Source organism: Tenebrio molitor, chromosome 4, assembly GCF_963966145.1.
Source record: "Tenebrio molitor chromosome 4, icTenMoli1.1, whole genome shotgun sequence".
NCBI lineage: Eukaryota > Metazoa > Arthropoda > Insecta > Coleoptera > Tenebrionidae > Tenebrio > Tenebrio molitor.
Window position 1 is genome coordinate 27,007,283 of NC_091049.1, and position 19,657 is coordinate 27,026,939.

At 34.6% G+C, this 19,657-nt stretch overlaps 1 protein-coding gene across 4 annotated transcripts; it reads left to right on the forward strand.

The window, feature by feature from the left end:
* The first annotated feature begins 1,226 nt into the window (after nucleotides 1-1,226).
* Nucleotides 1,227-16,750, forward strand: LOC138128406 (serine protease gd-like). Of its 4 annotated transcripts, none has more exons than XM_069044610.1 (7): nucleotides 1,227-1,501; nucleotides 8,926-9,240; nucleotides 12,089-12,263; nucleotides 12,321-12,716; nucleotides 14,807-15,082; nucleotides 15,281-15,706; nucleotides 15,934-16,750. In XM_069044610.1, exons 2-7 carry the CDS (start codon nucleotides 8,977-8,979, stop codon nucleotides 16,128-16,130), a joined length of 1,734 nt encoding a protein of 577 aa, XP_068900711.1. In that variant the 5' UTR covers nucleotides 1,227-1,501; nucleotides 8,926-8,976; the 3' UTR covers nucleotides 16,131-16,750. The 4 variants fall into 4 exon arrangements, with proteins under 4 accessions (XP_068900711.1, XP_068900713.1, XP_068900710.1 ...); XM_069044612.1 differs by having other exon boundaries at nucleotides 1,229-1,501; nucleotides 12,318-12,569; XM_069044609.1 differs by having other exon boundaries at nucleotides 1,232-1,501; nucleotides 12,318-12,716.
* The last annotated feature ends 2,907 nt before the right edge of the window (nucleotides 16,751-19,657 follow it).

Sequence of the window (19,657 nt, forward strand, 5' to 3'; positions counted from 1 at the left end):
GTTCATATAATCGCTAGCAACAGCGAAAGTGCTGAAGAAATGTCTAATACGCCGCCAGAGATCGCAGATGATAATTGCAACAATTGTCCTGTCACCGTAAATTAAGTAAATTTGTTTTGTTGCCAAGCTGATAAAAAATACTATAAAAAATAGTTAATATGTAACTATTAATAAATTTATATACATATTTGAAAATAAATTTATAATTTTTCCAATGATGTCTTTTGCTTTGTAGTTCGTGCGATCGCCTAAAAAACAGTATGTGCACCTCTGCCAAAAACTGCCTGTTGTCCTCGCCTGTTTTAAGCCTCGGCTGCGCCTCGGCCAGAAATCTCGGCCTCGAACGAAAAAGATGCACTTTTTGGCCTTGGTATACAAATAACTATTAAAATAATTCCCTTGTGGTTAAAACTTTACTTTTCAAACCTGTACCAACAAAGCAACTCTTAATTATTGCAATGACTAGTTTTCTACGAAATAATAATCAAATTCCGAATTTTCAGTTTCCAAAGTAGTGAAATGAATTTAAAGTTAGTTTCTTCTTAAATAACAAGAATGCTGATGGAGCCAAAAAAATTTTTCACCCGTTGGTAAACTAAGGATACAAATGAAGATTCAAAAAAAATTCTCGATCAGATAACATGATTTGTGGAAAATTATCCAAATATTTTTTGTAGCTTAGGTATTTAATTCTGAATAAATTTTGTCATGTCCAAAATTTCGCTCAGACTAATAGTTTTCAGGATAATGGCGTATGAAAAGTAGATCAAGCGGCGGAAAACATCAAAATATCTTAGATCTCTCTGTTTCCACCACCCTTCTAAAAGTCGAATTATTTTCAAGAGTTTTTCAACAGAGCGTTGAAATTATTTCACAACAATCTTATTAGTAGTAATATCCTCGACTCTTATTATTGCCTACTTCCTATTTCCCAAACAATCCCATCGACAATCAATGACGAACTCCAATTACGTCCATTCACATCCTGCCATCCACAATTCTCTACGTCGAAGCAAAGAAAAAACGAAACTAGGACGCGCAACAGGCACGTATGTCTTGCGGCTGAGTAATCCCAATCCGGCTGACGATCCTGATAGTGACGATACGCAGACAAAAAATGATTCACAAAGCTCGCACTGCGGTGGGTGATGTTGCGCAAAATCCATCACAACAGACGAATTGTCGAAGCATGGTCGACTCGTGATAGTCCCCCGTTCGTCGTCGCCAATGCCTCCGAGGATTTCCCCAAACACCCGGATAAATACACAGACAATAACGCACACGCCTCTCAGTTTCTCTTCCTCTTATCGTGCGATATAGGTGGCCCAGTGAGTGTCGAGTCGGTGATGAGTTGTGATGTGCGAGGCTGTCATCACAAGGGTTGTGACGCGAGCGTTTGTTGATTAATTGTCGCCGGTGTGTCGCTGTTTGTCAACAATCAAACTGTAATTGGCGATAAGTGCGTTCGTTGAAAGCTCTTTGCGGTCAAACAGTTTCTCACGTGAGTAGAGTTGACTTCTAGTTGGAGCAATTTGCCTTCAAGTTTGATCCAGAAATGGAACAACACGTTTTCGACTCGAACCGTCCTATGACTATGACTAAAACAGTCAATTTAAATATCCTGCTCAACGAAATCAGGTCAGCAAACTTGACAGAAACTTTGTCCACTGATGAGCAAAGCGAAGATCAAACGCTGAAAGAACTAAGAGATGTTGCTAAAGAAAAGAATATCACAGACAAAATAAAATATATTCGAATTCCACAAGACTCTTGATATACTTACATTCTTTTATAGACACTTTGTATTTCCTCGTATATTTTCTTGCAAAGTACCTAAATATCATGCCTAGGGTTACTAGTAGTGGTTTAAGAATCTTAAATAACCAGAAGACTCCAGAACAAAGAGAAATATAACACAGATAAAAAATAATGCAGATTATATTGCCCGAGAGCTGTTATTGTTTTGTTGTTTTCGATAATGATAGTGTGAAAAAATAGTTGTTATCTTGGGGGTTTTTCTAGATAAAATATTAATTTATTTTGTAAATACATATCTACAGGGTGTCTCAAAATTCGCGAATTCCGAATTCAGAGCATGGTAGGGAAGGACCCAGTGAAGCTCAAAAGTAAATCTATTCTTCAAAAAATTGTTTTACGTTATTATTTTCCACAATCATCTACACCATAAATAATAATGAACACTGAACTTTTCAGCCTGTATTTGAAGAAAATGCACTTCAAAGAGTGCACTTTCAGACCAATGTATCTTTGTGGGGGGAGTCCCGATTTTTTTTATTTCCATATTCGGACTACTGAAGTGATCCCCTACAACGCTCTGAATTCGGAATTCGCGAATTTTGAGACACCCTGTATAATACTTTTTTTGCTTCAAAGTATAAATCTGTCCTCGACTTAGTAGTAAAATGCGAAATCGAAACTATATTGTTGACATTTGCTTTGTAAGTTTTCAGAAAAAATGTTTGGGGTGAAGACTTGCAAAACGTGATCAGTTCAGTCGGTACTTACTCTCTTTGTCTTGTTTTGGGTTCTATTGTTTGAAAGGTTGGCAAAATAATTACTTAACAATTTTTGCTCCTTTGCAAGCAAATAGTACAACGTGTTTAGTTTTCTTGGAAATTAACACATCATCATTAAAAATCGACAATTATTTGATAAGTTGCGTAAGCTGCCTTTGGGAGGTGATCATTTTGGATACTGTCTTTCCAAGGCCAAATTATGTAATATTGTATAGAAAAATGTTTTGTATTCAAGTCATCAGTGAATCCGAAATCGTATGTCGTTACTTGAACGCCACGCTCCAATAAACACAGCGCGAAACACAGGTTAGGTCTTATCAGTTGACAGGAAATGTGGCTAAAGTTACAACGAACTGAATTAAATTTATCTGACGAAAAACTGAAATTAATCACAAAATTACATGTGGAGAATACAGTTTCTTCGGATCTGTTTAAAAGTACATTATCAAAATTTTTGAAAACCAAATCAATTGTAAAAAGTCTTTAAAATGACGTAACTTTAGATCCCACAATTAAGCATCCATGGATGACTCGATTATAAATTAATTTGATCTCTTGATATAATAGGAGATTCCAGAGGAGATCTGGAACTTCTGGTGTCTACAGCGCCGCTAAAACAAGAAATATTTTAAAAAAATTTAGAAACTTCTGTTAAGTTGATGATGTTTTAATTATCTGACTTGACTGATTCTTATTCAATAATTTTTTTCGATATAAGTAGTCTTTTATACATTTGTCAAATTTTGAATTATTTGTCGAAATCTTAAAACATACATTTTGTAATCAGATTCGGATTGTCAATCAATATGACGTAACTCTTTTACTGCAATTTATTTATATTCATTAATATCGATATTTTTTATTGTGAGGTATTAAAAAAATCTGAACAATTTCTTTTGTAAATTTAACTGACAAAAGGTCCATAATGTTAACCTACTTTATAAAAACATTTTAAATGTTTGTCTTTTTAATAAGTGTTCATAAATACAAATTTGTAAAATTCTGTAACCAGTGATGATATTTTTAATCTTGTGATACTTTTTTGTTGTGAGAATAATTTAATAATTATTTAATACATATTTAATGCCAAAAACAATAAATCCAGCCATGACAATTTATAAAATAAAAAATCACGTTAATTAATAATTAATAATATACAGGGTGAAACTGAAATGCATCATAATATGTAAACCATAGCATCCTCAATAAATGAATAAACCGAAAATGCGGTTAAAGATTTTAAATTCATAAAGTCCAATTTAACCTATGTAATTCTATCCCGAACGAGACGCTCTAATAAATCCAAAAATAAGTAGCTGCAAAAACAGAGCGTCAAAACTTTACTGTGAATGAAATAGCCCCCAAAACAGAACCCCCTCTTTAAATACTCAGAGCCGCAAAAACGTCTAAGAATATTATAAATGAAAACCAAAAACTTTTTGCACCTTTTTTGTATTGCACTCCATAATTTTTTGATATTAATATTTCCCTTGCGATTCAACGTGGAAACGCTGCAAGCATTCGGGGCACTTTCCCAGATTCCGCATTATTATCGGAAATGTTTGTATTGTAAAACAAAAATATTATGTGCATTCTCCTTAACTTGATATCAATGGTCAGAAGATTCTAGGGTTTTAATATTCTAATACATATCAATTTTACCCTGTATATAATAATAAATAAATTTGACCAATGAGGTGGCGCAGCACAGAGCGCAGTGAATGCTTGATTATGTAAATGATCAAAAAACTTATCATTCCTTGATAAAAATATTCATATGTATTTTAAAAAATACAAAAATTGCAGAAATTAATAATGTCAATTGTGTGATCAAGAGCAGTCAAAGACAACTCAAAAATATCAAATTGTGATTACAGTCATGTCCCTATTTTTTAATTTTCTCAAAAATTATCGTTTATCTTTTTTTTAATAGAAATATTAAAAACGAATACTGTTATTTTGGAAAGCACTTTGGCCAGGACTGCCTATTAAGCAGTAGGTAGGTACGGTATTCACAAATATATTTTTAAACTTAATTTTTTAACCAAAAATAATTCTAAAATCTTTATCTTTGTAATATAAAATAACACTTTTAGATTTTTACCTATTTTAAGATGTTAACTAATCGATTTTTTAGGTTTTTCGTACAGGAAACAATAAAAAAAATTACCATTATTGCTTGTTAAATATGCGAAATAGAAACTTATTGTTGACACTTGTCCTATAAATAGATACGTGTCTAGTACAAACAAAAGAATGTCATGCAACATTGTATCTTTCAAACCGCAAACAGCTTAATCAGTAAATATTTCTTTCCTGATTTTTATTTTATTCCTTTACTGATTTTCCAAATTACAAAATTAACCGTTTTCATTAAATCTACACATATGTATGTATGTACAGTCATGTTCAGATAAATCTGGAACAATTTTATTTTTCGGGGTAATGTGGCTGAACATTGAACAATATTTCCATCGATTTTTTCATTTATTTTCAAAGTTGACAAGTACCTAATTATATTTTTCAAAGCAATTTTGCCTCAAAATGCCTAATGATAATAAAATAATAATCATTGAATTGCCAAAATATTTTTTTAATAAAATGTTAATTAATTAACAGCTTGAAGTCACATTTAAAACCCAAAAAAAGTTATCAGATGTATTTGAACATGACTGTACGTATGCACATTTATAATTCACCTAAAACAACCAATAATTACTCTTTACTAAAATGAAAATGTTACTCGTTCCTGTGATTAATTGATGAGTTGTCAAATAATAATGAATACTTACTATTGTCTCAAGGACAACAAATAATGAACAGTATGGTACTTACTTAAAAACAATTAATTAAACTTAATAATTTTGTTTCACTAATTTTTTCTAAGCTAGTAAAACACATTTATCTTAAAAATTCTTTCCTAGTACCATTTTCCAAAATTTTGTTTAGACAACACTCATTGTAACAAGTTTCTTCACTTGCGTGTTGCGTTTGGTGGCGTAGGGGTGAGAACATTTCCGCAAATAGTGAAGACCCGGGTTCGATTCCCATTCCGACCATCCATTTTTTTCTCTACCACTAGTACACAAAATTAGTTGACAGAATAATAATTAATTCTGACTCTGACTTTGAATATAAATCAGTTGTATTACTTAATACACGGGGAAGTCGTGTTGAGTGTTAAAAAACACTTGATTCTTTATCTGTGGTTGACCAACGGAAACTCTTCGAATTGTTTCCTGGGTTTTAACAGTAGCAATTGCTCTACCGAAGAACTACCGTTTAGCAAAATGACGGGGAATTTTCGCTACCAGTCGAGTCCAGTTAGTAAACTACATTTCACAGCTTGATAATTACCAACGCGCCGAAATTTTGTGTACACAGAGATTTAATTAAAAGAATGAGTGTGTCAGAATTTCCCATGATTTCATTTTGCGTTGACAATGATGCAGTTCCTACTTATCAAAAAAATGAGTTTTTACTAATAATTTTATGAAAATTTATTTCACAGTGAACGCGTGGGATAATAATGAGATAGCCATCAGACATCGTTTTAAGTGAAACATGTTTAAGTATTTATACTTTAAACTTACTCGGATTTTTTTGCATTTTTGCAGTTGTACTACAAATTTAATCGTTATTTACACGCTATTACAGTAAACAGAATGTGAAAATCCCGTTGTGATTGAATTCAAAGCCTTTAATTTTTAGTGCACACTCATTATTTGTTGTTGAAGTTTCAAAGGTTCACACTTCACATCAAAAAATGTCCAAAGATTTTTTTATTTGTCTTGAATTCTTTGTTAGCTTTTGTATTGGTTTTTCCTTTTCCACAAGTCTATGTTTAGTACCTTTAGTACCTTCAATACCTTCATTAAATTGTGATTTCAATACATTAGTATATTAAAGAACGAGTTTTATAAGGGTTGATTTGGCGCACGAGTCACAAGTGTAGAAAACGAGCCGTAGGGGGGTTTTCTATGGGACGAGTGCGCCAATGCCCTTATAAAACGAGTTTTTTATGTTATTTTTTCTAATTTGCACCCTTGTTTTAATTTTCAAATTATACATTGTAATATAATTATTTTGATTCCATATTTCTTGTTCTTTCTTCATAAATCGTTTATTTGTAATGAATCTATACATAACGTCTTTTTATACATATAAAAAAATATTACGTCATAGAAAGTGCTTTGTTAATAATAAATATTTTCTCTACGACTATTAAAGAACGAATGCATTCTTCCACGCCCCGTGTTAGAATATACTGAAATCCACGATTGTCGACCAATCACATCCGTCGGATTTTCTTTCTACGGCAGGTCGCCAATCGGATGCGTTTGTAAAAAATAAGTCGCGAATCGCTTAGCAACCGCTAAACGAGGCACAATTTTTCTTGGTATAGTCGTGGAGAAAGAATAGTCTTCAATTCGCGTATAATGGCTATTATTCACTCGCCTACGGCTCGTGTAGGAATTTTCATCCTCTTGAATACGCTCATTGAAGAATGTACTATTATTAACATTATTATACATCAATTATTCTTATCCCATCTGTATTTCTTCCCAGCTTTTTAATATTTTTCTCCTTTCATTTTCATCCCCTAACATTAGTCCCTTTTCTTGATTTAACGTTAAACATTTAATTTCTCATGACATTTTTCTATCCTGTTGCATTTAATTTTTTAACCTTTCAAATTTTACTCTAGATTCAAAAAGAAATAACTCCCTATTCTACAGTTCACCGTCACAACGAAGAAACAGCAAATAAATACATAAATGAAAAAATGAAAATAACAAATATACATTCAACAAAAATAATACAAAACAAATAAATTTCAGTTTAATTATTTGATAACAATCAATAAATCACATCCTATTCGGTAAAACGGATCAAACTTTCACGATTCAATAATATCAATGTCGACAACTCCTACTTTTTTTTCTCCCGTTCAGAACCTCATAAATTATTCATTAAGTTTTTTTAATATTGTACAACAAGAACCTCTAATTCGAAATTTTTAAAGCACCGAAACAACATTTTTTCAATTCCTGAAATATCCTCAAAACTAGATTGTCACATTCTATTGTTTTATTTTTCAATTTTCGTATTTGTATTTTGTATAGGGGAATTTTTTTATATTCATCAAAAATAAATTCCCTAGCTTTCACAAATGTATTCCTTTTTTGAAGCTCAGAACCTTCAGATTCTTCCAGTCCTATCAGTGGTTTTGTATCTTGTTATCTTCCTTTCCTTTCTATTTGTTAAAAAAATATTTTCCAAGATAGCGTCTAGGGGATTTTTTTTTTATATTTATCAAACACAAATTTCCTAGCTTTGACAAATATGTATATTCCTTTTTCAAGGCTCAGATCCTCCAGATTCTTCCAGTCCTATCAGTGGTTTTGTAACTTGTTATCTTCCTTTCGTTGCTATTTGTTAAAAAAAAATATTTTTCCACCATAGTGTCTAGGGATTTTTGTTTATATTCATCAAAAACAAATTCCCTAGCTTTCACAAATGTATTCCTTTTTCAAAACTCAGATCCTTCAGATTCTTCCAGTCCTATCAGTGGTTTTGTATCTTGTTATCTTCCTTTCGTTTCTATTTGTTAAAAAAATATTTTCCAAGATAGCGTCTAGGGGATTTTTTTTATATTTATCAAACACAAATTTCCTAGCTTTGACAAATATGTATATTCCTTTTTCAAGGCTCAGATCCTCCAGATTCTTCCAGTCCTATCAGTGGTTTTGTAACTTGTTATCTTCCTTTCGTTGCTATTTGTTAAAAAAAAATATTTTTCCACCATAGTGTCTAGGGATTTTTGTTTATATTCATCAAAAACAAATTCCCTAGCTTTCACAAATGTATTCCTTTTTCAAAACTCAGATCCTTCAGATTCTTCCAGTCCTATCAGTGGTTTTATATCTTGTTATCTTCCTTTCGTTTCTATTTGATAAAAAAATATTTCCATGATAGCGTCTAGGGGATTTTTAAAATATTTATCAAAAACAAATTCCCTAGCTTTGACAAATATGTATATTCCTTTTTCAAAGCTCAGATCCTTCAGATTCTTCCAGTCCGATCAGTGGTTTTGTAACTTGTTATCTTCCTTTCGTTGCTATTTGTTAAAAAAAATATTTTCCACCATAGTGTCTACCGGAATTTTTTTATATTCATCAAAAACAAATTCCCTAGTTTTAACAAATATATTCCTTTTTCAAAGCTCAAACCCTTTCAGTTAAACTAGTCGCAACCCCACCAATCAGCACTTCTTCCATTTGCACAATCCTGGGGCTTCCGCTCTGCCGATTTCGCGCTTTTTCCCAGCGGAACCAAACGCCGCCAATGCCGCCACTCAACCGCTACCGATTGTTTCTCTTTGCAGGTCCATCTCCAGCCGAAGATGCGACAGTGGTCGAAGTGAGCCGTCGCGAAAATGTGCCTCGAACTGGTCCTGGTGAAAGTGTCGCGCCTCCTCCTGCTGCACGGATGCATCCTGGCCAGCCGAGGGATGATCGTCAGCCCCCAGCGCTACTCCAGCCCCTGCCCCGACACCTTCCAGTACCGGCTGGACCAGAACGGCGAGCTGTACGGCACCATCGGGGTCTACTCCCTCGACCAGAACGTCGTCAAGCTGAACGTGGAGCTGTCCGTCGGAAACCACGTAGACGTGAGGGGAATCCCGTTTTTTAACAGCCAGGTGACACAGAAACGCGCGATCGCCTCTGATTTATCGCCAATCGCGATTTGTTGTGTCATTTGGTGCCGCCTAAGTTCAAGGTCGCCGCTTAGAACATCGCACATCCTGTTAAATGTTGAGCGACTTGAGAAAAACTGACGCTTAAGTCACGACATTCGAGATTAATCGGTCGCGATGTGAATGACGAGTGCGCCGGGGAAGGATCTACAATCGCGGTTCGCGGTTTCTCCAATTCAGTATATTTTTTTTAACAATGGTTTGTGCGATATTTTATGGCGGACGTTGCCGTTACATAACACTCGAGGTGCTAACACGAAAATTAAATTCAATTACATATTACATTTAAAAAAAAACACACATTTTTCAGAATAATAATCATAATAATTATCTATCATTATTCAATATTTATGAGCTCTTCCTCTCTCTTTCTTACAAACGCAGGTCTCTTTGTTTTTGGCGAAAGAAGTAATTCCTTGTTCGCTGAATCAGTGACATTTGACATTTGTCATCTGTGTTTTGACAGCTCGCGGAAGCTACGTCGTACGTTCGTCGAAACAAAAGCGTCAGACTACTTGATCACGAAAAAATGAAGAATGAGAATGAATAAATAAAATAAAAATGACAGGTTCGACACAAAACAAAATAAATTTGACCGTCTTTATCCATAAGACACATAAAAATTTTGTGGTTTTTGTATATTGTTGTTTTTCTTACATTTATCTCTATGTACTAATGCTTTTCGTTCCATACTTCCCCAGAAAGTGAGTCTGTGTAAATAGTTACCAGTGGGTGGTTTCTCTTTCATTCACGTCATTTTAGCTTATCGTTTTTCGCTCACTGTCTTTCACTCACTGGTTTTCACTCACGCATAATTGAAATTCAATTCATCATGCATTTCCAGAGAACCTTGTTTATTTTTTATTTTATTTTATTCCATAGCAACAGATCTGTCCAAATATGTGATTTGTTTTTATTTAAAATTTTGAATACAAATAGAGCACTCGAAAGTAAGGCCACTTTCATTCACTTACAATTGCATCGCAATTCGCGTGAACGAAAGCCCTGCCTTCGCTCACTCTTTCTGTAAATAATTACATAATTCATTATTTTCACTCCTTAGTGTTGTTACTTTTACTTTACTGAACAGTAAATTTTACTTTTTATTTTTTTCCTTCGCGATTCGTAATTTCCCAAAATATTTTTAAGGTGTTGCCAATTTTTGAAATTAACTATTAATTAATTATTTTTTGTTTTATTTTGTAATTTTTAAGTCCAAAGTCGAGATTTCTTTTTCTTTTATTCCTTATTTGTTATTTCAAAAACATCAATTTCTGTCATTTGGTTCACCATCACAAGGAAAAAACAACAAACAAATAAGTACATAAAATAAATGAAAACAACAGATTCCAATCAATAAAAAAAGACGAAGGAAGTATTTCTGACTTAATAAATATCTGATAACAATCAATAGAGATATCTCTTTGCCAGTGTCAGTAGAGTTTATTTTTCCTTCTTTGCAGGACCTTCTCTTCATGATTTCTTTAATAACTATAGATATTTAGATAATCTAAAATTCATTTGAAGCCCTAAAGTGATATTTTAAAATATTGTCCTTTTAAAAAAACTTTTTTCCATTTTTTTAAGTTTTCACTATTTTATTTTTATCGTGCCCTCAGATCTATGCCTACATTTACGTCTATCTAGTATACATTTTTTTTTCCTTTTATTTTCTCTCCTGTGTTGGCCTTTTAATTTTTTCACCACTACATTTTTCTTCTTCAATTTTTTCCATTTTAATTACTCAAAATCCTTTTTAAATTTTTACCAACACAAAAAATAATAAACAAATAAAAAGTTTCTTTATTTAATAAGTTAATAACAATTATGTATACAGGGTGAATCAAAACGACCGCACCAACTACTTGTAATCGTATCAAGTAGAGTGCGAGGAACGTGAAAAAAATAATACAAATGTTCTCTTGATGCTCTTTTGTGTTTTTTTTTATTTTTCCAAATTTTCTCTTTTTTTGTTGACATATACAAGCACATGATTAATGGACTAAGATTTACATATTCAAAAATTGTGTAACAAAAATTTTTGGTTTTTAAAAAAGCAAATGGACCAAAAGAAAAATAATTTAATTAGTGAATGTTATTGCAATTGAATGAATACTCTGTCTAGTATAATTGGAACAAAAAACATTTTTTTTTACGAATATTTTTGGTTAAAATTTTCTAACTTTAACATGCTGTAACTTTTAATGGAAGTTGGGAAAAATTTTTTTTTCAATTTTTTTATGTTCTTCTCACTGTATTCTGTACAACTGCTAGTAGTTGGTGCGTTCGTTTTGAATCACCCTGTATAATAATGTTGTTTGTTTTGGTAGACAAATTTAAGTTTCATGTTTTTCAAGTCTTGATCTTGATTTTTTAATATAAAAAAAAAAACGGAAAAAACATTTTGACATTTTATTGTTTTAAAAATTAAATTTTCTCGTTTTATTCAGTACTTATTTATTTTTGTTATCTCCTTAGACCCATACTTTTCAATTTGTTCTTAAAATATTCTTTGTTGGATACCTTCGTATAGAGTAAGTCTATATCTATAGTTACCAATGGGTGAAGGTTTCACTTTCGCTCACTGTCTTTCCCTCACGCATAATTCAAATTCGATTTTATGAAAAGAATTTTTACGGGTTTTCATTCTTTTTTCTTCATTTGTTTTGGCTTGACCCCCACAAGGAAAAAACCGCACTCAAATAAATAAAAGAAATGAAAATAACATCTTTCTTCTTGACATTTTTCCATATTTTCCAAAGCTCATTTCAAAAAGTTACACATTTTCCAGAACTTCAACGGTCGAATCGAAGTGTCCAACTCCAGAGAACAAATTTCCGATGACATCCACCACCGCCGCCCTATCCGCTACAAACTGTTCTTCCCTCGATGGGAGAACATCCCCCCCAGAATCACCATGATTATGGTCAACGACCAAGTAGTCTGTTCGGGACCGCCGCTCCAACGTAAATCCCCCAAAAACATGATTAAAATAATATTTTCTTGACCCACCCTTTTAGTAGGCGACTGGATCAACGTCTTGAGCAGAATCAACCTGCAGCACAGCCTGACCGTCAACCCCTTGGCCGTCGGCAACACCTTCGTCCCCGTCAACGACCCAACAAGCGGCAACAGTGGCAAAGGTGGCAACTTCTTCCTGCAAACAGGCAACACGAGCGGCGGCAAAACCCCGACCAACCCCTTTTTGTTTGGTGCTGACAAAGGGAGTAAAACCCCAGAAAATCAGTTCTTGCCGAAGCCTAACACAAACAGTGGAAGTAACAGTTTTCTCGATTTTAACCTCCAGCACACCACGAACCGGTTTTTGGACAATCTCTACACCACCACCCCTACCCCCACCATTAAATCGACGACGCGCCGAACTAGTCCGAACTCGTTGCCCAATAATGACCTCCTGTGTGAGTAGTAGCCCAAATGGGCTGGAGCCAACCCAAATTTTAACCGCATGGACTGCCCATTAACAAGTTAATGATTTTTTGCTATTTTAACATTTAACATTTTTGCCTCATGAAAATTGTAAATCTCCAAGTTCTTGACCTCCGTGATCATCGCTAACGTGATATATGGGATCAACTCTTTTGTTTCCAAGATAAATGTCAGATTGCGCTAATAAATGCGGTTGCGGTTGCACCTTCGGTGATTCACTTTGATAATCGCCTTTGGGTAAATTGCAACACCTCATTCTATTGAAGGAGATAAAAACAAAACAAAAAAAAAAACCTACATTTTACACTGAAGAAGAAAAAGAACTGCATTATTGTTTCCAATCAGTAAACTGCAAAAACCTAGTCTAATACGAACGTTTTGTTTCCAGAACTATGTCCTATTGAATCTCTGTGGGACAAAACTGGCAAGCGTATACCTAACGAGTGTCAAGTTGTCAAGTGTCAAGTTAACCAAAACTAAATCGTTTTGATGACCACTGGTTGTCAAAATAAATGTCAAAAAAAAAAATCGAAAGTTGTAAAAAAAATACATTTTCATTCATTTTTGCAAAAACATATTTCATCACATCTAGCAGGCTATGCAGTACATCTATGAGTAGAGATAGTGAGTGGCGACATCTTTGGTGTATGTAACACAGTCGAAGCAGATATGAAAGAGTACTAAATGTAGGTAAAAGCTAAAGTCACTGTATTTGGGTAAATACAACGAGTACTGTACCCGATCGCTTGTAGATGGCACTAGTGTCGTTCGTGTGGTTAAACTGTCAATACAACTCTGATGTAATAAGATTAGTACTTAATTATTATGCAAAACAGATTCCAGTTTGTTAATTATATGTTTTTTTAATATCTTTTAAATCTTATTTCGATTTTTAATTATTATTAACATTTTAAAATATGCTAAGCTTGTTTGTCGATAGTACTTAAACACATTTTTTTTTAAACTTACGACGCCATTTTTATTTAGAACTAGCTCTTCCCGCAGCTTTGCTAGATTGTTTTACGGAATGTGATGAGTGATGACATAATTATAAGCAGGTTTTTTTTTTAAGTTTCTCCGAAAACAAATGTGTAAATGTCTACTTGAGGTGTTTCGAAATTAAAATATATCCGAAAATAAATGAATAAATTAAAAGAACTCAAAAGGATAATAAAAATAATAACGATAAATTAATAAGAAATTCAGCTATAACGGAAAACGTAAGACGTAACGTAGATTCCTACATAGTAGTCACAGATTTATTGTTATTGCAAAACTATCCGACGTTATATTGGAATGAAGCTAAGTGCAGAACACAACCAACGATCTCTTCTTTCTAACAATATTTTTTGAAGAAAATCGCTCCATGAGTTTTCGAGTTAACTCGTAACAAACAGATAGACAGACAGACAAAAATTGTAAAGAACTGCTAAAATGTCTTCTGTATGGCGCAGATAATGCCAAAAATTTCATTAAAGTCAATTTTACTTACATGTATATGTATACAGGGTGTGTCAGAATTCCACCAACAAACTCTCAGGGCTAATTCTATGATCAAAAATAAGCATAAAACTTTTAATAGATATTGGGTCAAAAACGGTTAGTTTGTGAGATAATCAACAAAAAACGTAAAAACAATTACGATCTGAATCCCTTGGATTTTATGGAGTCATCTGTGCATTGAACAGGGGGGCGCAATTTTGACTATTTTTGTAAATTGTACATAGCTCCTTTTTATTTTGGTAAAACTTTTTAGTCGATTATCTCGCAAACTAAGCGTTTTTGACCCCATATGCATTAAGAATTTTATGATAATTTTTGATCATAGAATCAGCCCTGAAAGTTTGTCGGTGGAATTCTGACTCACCCTGTATGTTGCACATCGAGCAATTTAATTTACTTGAGGTACGACTGGGTACATAACGCATGGGCCAATTTAATACTTACATGTTACACTAACCCGCACACCAATGTACATATTTTTTAAATTTTCTAACTCCTCTAACCTTTCCAAAAAGTGTATCTTCTAGTACTAAAAGTACGACTACGATCTAACTTACAGTCCCAGAAAACCCTTTTCTTAATAGTCGAGCGCCGCCATCGAACACGCCGAAAACGCCGTCCAGAGTCTTCCAGACTCCTCCACCCGTTTCGAAATCTCCATCGCCACCATCACAAGAATGCGGCATCTCGATGGTACCTAATCCCCTGGTGGTGAACGGAAACGCCGCACCCGCCGGAGCTTTTCCGTGGCTGGCGGCGATGTTCTTGGTCACCAGCACCGGACTCGAGTACAAATGCAGCGCTACTTTGGTGTCCAAAAGGCACATCGTCACAGGTAAAAAAACAGTACAGTACTGTTTTCTCAATTTGGTTGTAGGTCGTAAAATTTTATGGTACTTCAAGTGATAATAATAAAATTTTACGACCTACAATCAAATTGAGAAAACTATACTTCGGTATCTCAGTTGAGATATTTGGCGCGTACCACTTCTGTGTCCTCTATTATTGTTACTGAGTGACATGTTTGTTGCAGCCGCCCACTGCCTCCACCGCAGCCGCAAACCCATTCCTGCCGACAAGCTCATCTTCGTCTTGGGCAAGCACAACATCAAGAAGTGGACGTTGAGCGAGGGCGAGAAGATGGTCGAAGCTAAAGAGATCCGCGTCCACCCCGACTACGTCCCCCTCACCTCCGACGCCGACATCGCCGTCGTCGTCCTCAGCGAGGACCTCCAGTTCACCAAGTACATCCGACCCATCTGCATGTGGTCGGGGTCGGATGACGTGGACCGCATCGTCGGCCAGCAGGGCAAGGTGGTGGGCTGGGGGCGCGACGAGACCGACTCCGTCATGACGGCGGAGCCCAGACAGATCAACATCCCCGTGGTCAGCCAGGAGCAGTGTCTGCGCTCGGCGGAGGCCTTCGCGTTCATCACTTCCGCGAGGACCTTCTGCGCCGGTACTAACGCCAGCCGGCCAGACGCAAAGATTATTGGCGCCAGGGATGCGCCAGTTTAACAGCGCCAATACCACTGGCCTCACTGGGAGATCGGCGTCGTGGCGCAACGATTAGTGGCGCCAGCCCAAATTATTTTAAACTAAACTGGCGCCAGTAAAGTGGCGCCAATAATCTTTGCATGTGGAATGACGCGGATTGAATGGTATAATTGTGACGGATTGTTGCAGGTAAGAGAAACGGGGAGGGCCCCTGCAACGGCGACAGCGGGAGCGGCTTCATCATGCAGCGGAACGGGAAGTGGTTCCTGCGAGGCGTCGTCTCCATCTCGACCTACGACTCGGTGAAGCAATCCTGCGACCTGTCCAACTACGTCGTCTTCACCGACGTCAGCAAGTTCAGAAAGTGGCTGTTCTCGATCATTTAATACAGATATTTATTTGAACGTTTTACTATTTTTGTCACTCAAAAATGCAAATTGCGCGAACCAGTTAGCCGAAGGTTGACTATTTTTACAGAAATGTCTACAGTTGAGACGCCAGTGGAAAAAAATTGTTGAAAGTAATCAGACAGGACGAAAGGTCATCTATTGTAGAGTAATAGTAATTTTTATTAATTAATAACTATTAGAACTATTTTGTGACCTTGATTGTTGACATCTGGCTAATAATTAAATTCTTGTTGGTGACTGCTTATGGAAACTGCTAATTTACTGCAGATCATTTGAATATGAAAAGGTTTATTGTACAATAATGATTTTATGGTGTGCAATCAAGCGGCATAAAATATTTGCGTAATTCTTTTATATCTTATTAATAAAAGTGCATTAAAAAAACATCTGCTAGCCAGTAATTATTTATTTATTTTTCATTTCCGATATACAGAGTGGCTCATGAAGTATAGCCGGCGGTCAAGGTTCTTTCAACAATTTGCTCGACATATAAATTTCATTAAACTTTTATTAAAGAAAGAATAATTTATTTTTATTTTATTTATTGCCTATGTAATTTTATCACTTTTGTGTAAAATATATGTTCCTCAAAAATACTCGCTTTGGTTTTATTGTTTTTAAAAAGTTCAGCTTTGGGTTAACATTTTTTAAAATAATAAAAATAAATTATGGACGACAACTGAAGCGTCCCACAATTTTTTAATATTTATTTACGAAATGAGTGCGAGAATAGTTATTTATGCAACGAGTGCGTAAAGTAATACTTTTTTTACGAGACGGAAACTTTGCCGCTCGAGCGAAGCGAGTGCGCAAATCCGCCGAGTAAAAAAAGGATACTTTACTAACGAGTTGCATACAAAAAATTTTTGGCCTCCGTAAGTTTAGATAACGGTCGTTTTACTCGCTTTTTAAATTGGCCCACTCATGCCAAAATAATTCCAATTTACAGATGAACTCGTTAAAAAACTACTACTTATATAATTATGAATGAAAAATTTTATAATTGCGTTAAAAAATGACACACTACGGCACTTTTTTAACGCAAAATGCGTGCAAAAATGAACCGCTATGGCACTTTTTTTTAACGTTTCTTGACAGATTCAAAAATCACATATTTTATGAACGCAAACGAATGAAAAAACTTGCACTTTTTTTGACGGACGTTAAAAAACTTTTTTCGCACATGAGCGCATTATCTGAGGCACGAGCGACGAAGGAGCGAGTGCTTCATTTGCGCGAATGTGCCGAATACGTCTTCTTGAATCGAAGTTAGTACAATATTTTTTGAAACGAACACTGTGTCTGATTTGTATAATGTATACTCTTTGTGAATAGGATGGCGCTTGCCAAAGTGTCAATCGAATTAATAGCGATTTATTTTCACCCTTTCGAAATTTTCATCATCCAGATTGGAAAAATGACGTTTTGTAAACCAGAGTTTATTATTATCAAGTCAAATTATTTTCAAAATGCTCAAAAAGACCAATGCATTTTGAAGCACTAGTGCGCGAACTCGACGTTTGCGCACTAGTGCTTCAAAATCATCTAAAAAGCATTCGCACCATTGCGCGAATAATTTCTTGTTTCCAAAAAAAGAAACAAAACACTGTAACCATGTAAACTTGCTCCATTTTTTTGAAAAAACAAAATTTATGTTAATAGATCGTAATGCTATGTGGCCTTCAAAGGTTGAACTACAAATCATTGCAACACTTTTTGCGAAATCTAGCAGCACCATTAGCATAACTTGTATTTTGCCAAGATATCAAGAACTTGTCTTTTATAATTTTGCTAAGGAGTCAAGTTTATAAGGTTTCGGCCCTTCAATGATTAAAAGTGAGTCTTTTTGTGCTAAGCCCAGAGATTGAAGACCGAAACGGAGTCAAGGTCGGCACCTGGGCGAAGAACAAAAAAACCTTCTACTCTGAATGATATATACGAGTACTATTTTATCTTCAAGCGGATCACAAAAAAAAATCGGACATGAACTCATTTATTTTCTTTTGCTGCAGTTACAGTAAAATGACAATTTTCAAACCTACAATTTTCAAATTTTAAAGCATCAGTAATTCCTAGTTCTCTTGTTGCAATATTACTTTTTAACGTTGAACGGCCATCTTGCTTTCGATTTTGACATCTGTCATCCGTGCACCTGGGCAACTCGTGTTACACTACAGAGGCACCGGTTAAATATTGAGTAATAATTTTGTTATTTCGTTTTTTTTTTTTTAATAGAAGAAGACCAAGCATGGAGCCTTGAGGAACACCGCAAGCAACATTTTCGCTCCTGAAAGTACAGCATCGACCATTACACTTTGACAACCAGTCTGGTACTTGCTGCAATCTAGCGTATTTCCAAAAATGATGAATGATGATTTTTTTTTAAAGCATCAACACCTTCCAGCGTTGCCACAACAAATTTATTCGTCTTGTTGTTGATTATGCTAAAAAATAAATTGTTTGAATTCTGCTTCATTACCAAATGAGATTGTTAATTGGTCTGGAATTTCCCACAAGCGACCCTGTAGAATGATATCACAAATGCTGAACAAGATCTTTTACTAAGACGTTTTTAATGACACCTTTTGTAATTTTCGAATAAATAAATAAATAAATAAATAAGTAATAATTTTGTTTTTGTTACTCTTGACATTTGGCTGGTTAATGAACGCTTAAACTGGTTGACAGACATCCGAGACGAAGTTTTCATTGTTTATTTAATATCGAGAGGTATTAATATGAAATAAGGAGCAAAAAGTCGATTACTTGGCCTCAATGACATCAACGAGGTTAGCAAATTGCGTTTTTTGCTGTAGAAATGGAATTGTCGGCATACTAGTAATAACAAATAATTGTTCACTGCTTTGCATTTAATTTAATGAAAGTGACAATCGAAAATATTTATTCTAAACATTTTTGTAGAAGAAATTTTTTAAAAAGTCCGGTTTTGGAAGTGGGTTATGAGGTAGAGCGTGAATCAAATTTTTTGGAAAAATTCTTGTGAAAAAAATTACAAAAAACATTCTGTTTTTATTTTTTCTCTTTCAAAATATCCATAATTTTTTTAAAGCGCCGTACCTTTATTGTTTTACCGGTTGATTCGATTACAATAATAATAATTGAATTCACTCACAAATATTTTTTTATATCACATATTTGCAAAGTAGGCGTGGAAGAGTCGATTGTGAACGCACCACGGATTACAGATTACGGATCAGCTGTTTAAATCTAACCTCACTTTTAGCGTTGTTTGTATTCTCTGCAGATTGACGAGTGTTGCGTCCACAATCGACTCTTCAACGCTACTTTGACGGGAAATTTAAATGAACACCCGGTATATACAAGAACACCACAAACAATTTCAGCAAATGTGGAAGGTTTTCTATTCATTTGCTTCTCGTTGTCGGTTTTACAAATGCTTTCTTTCCGTGTTTAATTCTGAATATCTTTTGATTTTTGTCTAAATTCATCTCTTTTCTTCACACTCAGTAATTTCTGTTCAC

What these genes read in the sequence shown, in the direction of transcription:
- LOC138128406 (XM_069044609.1), top strand. Translation starts at nt 8,977, where the DNA reads ATGTGCCTCGAACTGGTCCTGGTGAAAGTGTCGCGCCTCCTCCTGCTG. An exon ending in TCCCGTTTTTTAACAGCCAG is followed by an intron (nt 9,241 to 12,088) that starts GTGACACAGAAA and finishes CACATTTTCCAG; the next exon opens with AACTTCAACGGTCGAATCGA. An exon ending in CGCGAGGACCTTCTGCGCCG is followed by an intron (nt 15,707 to 15,933) that starts GTACTAACGCCA and finishes GGATTGTTGCAG; the next exon opens with GTAAGAGAAACGGGGAGGGC.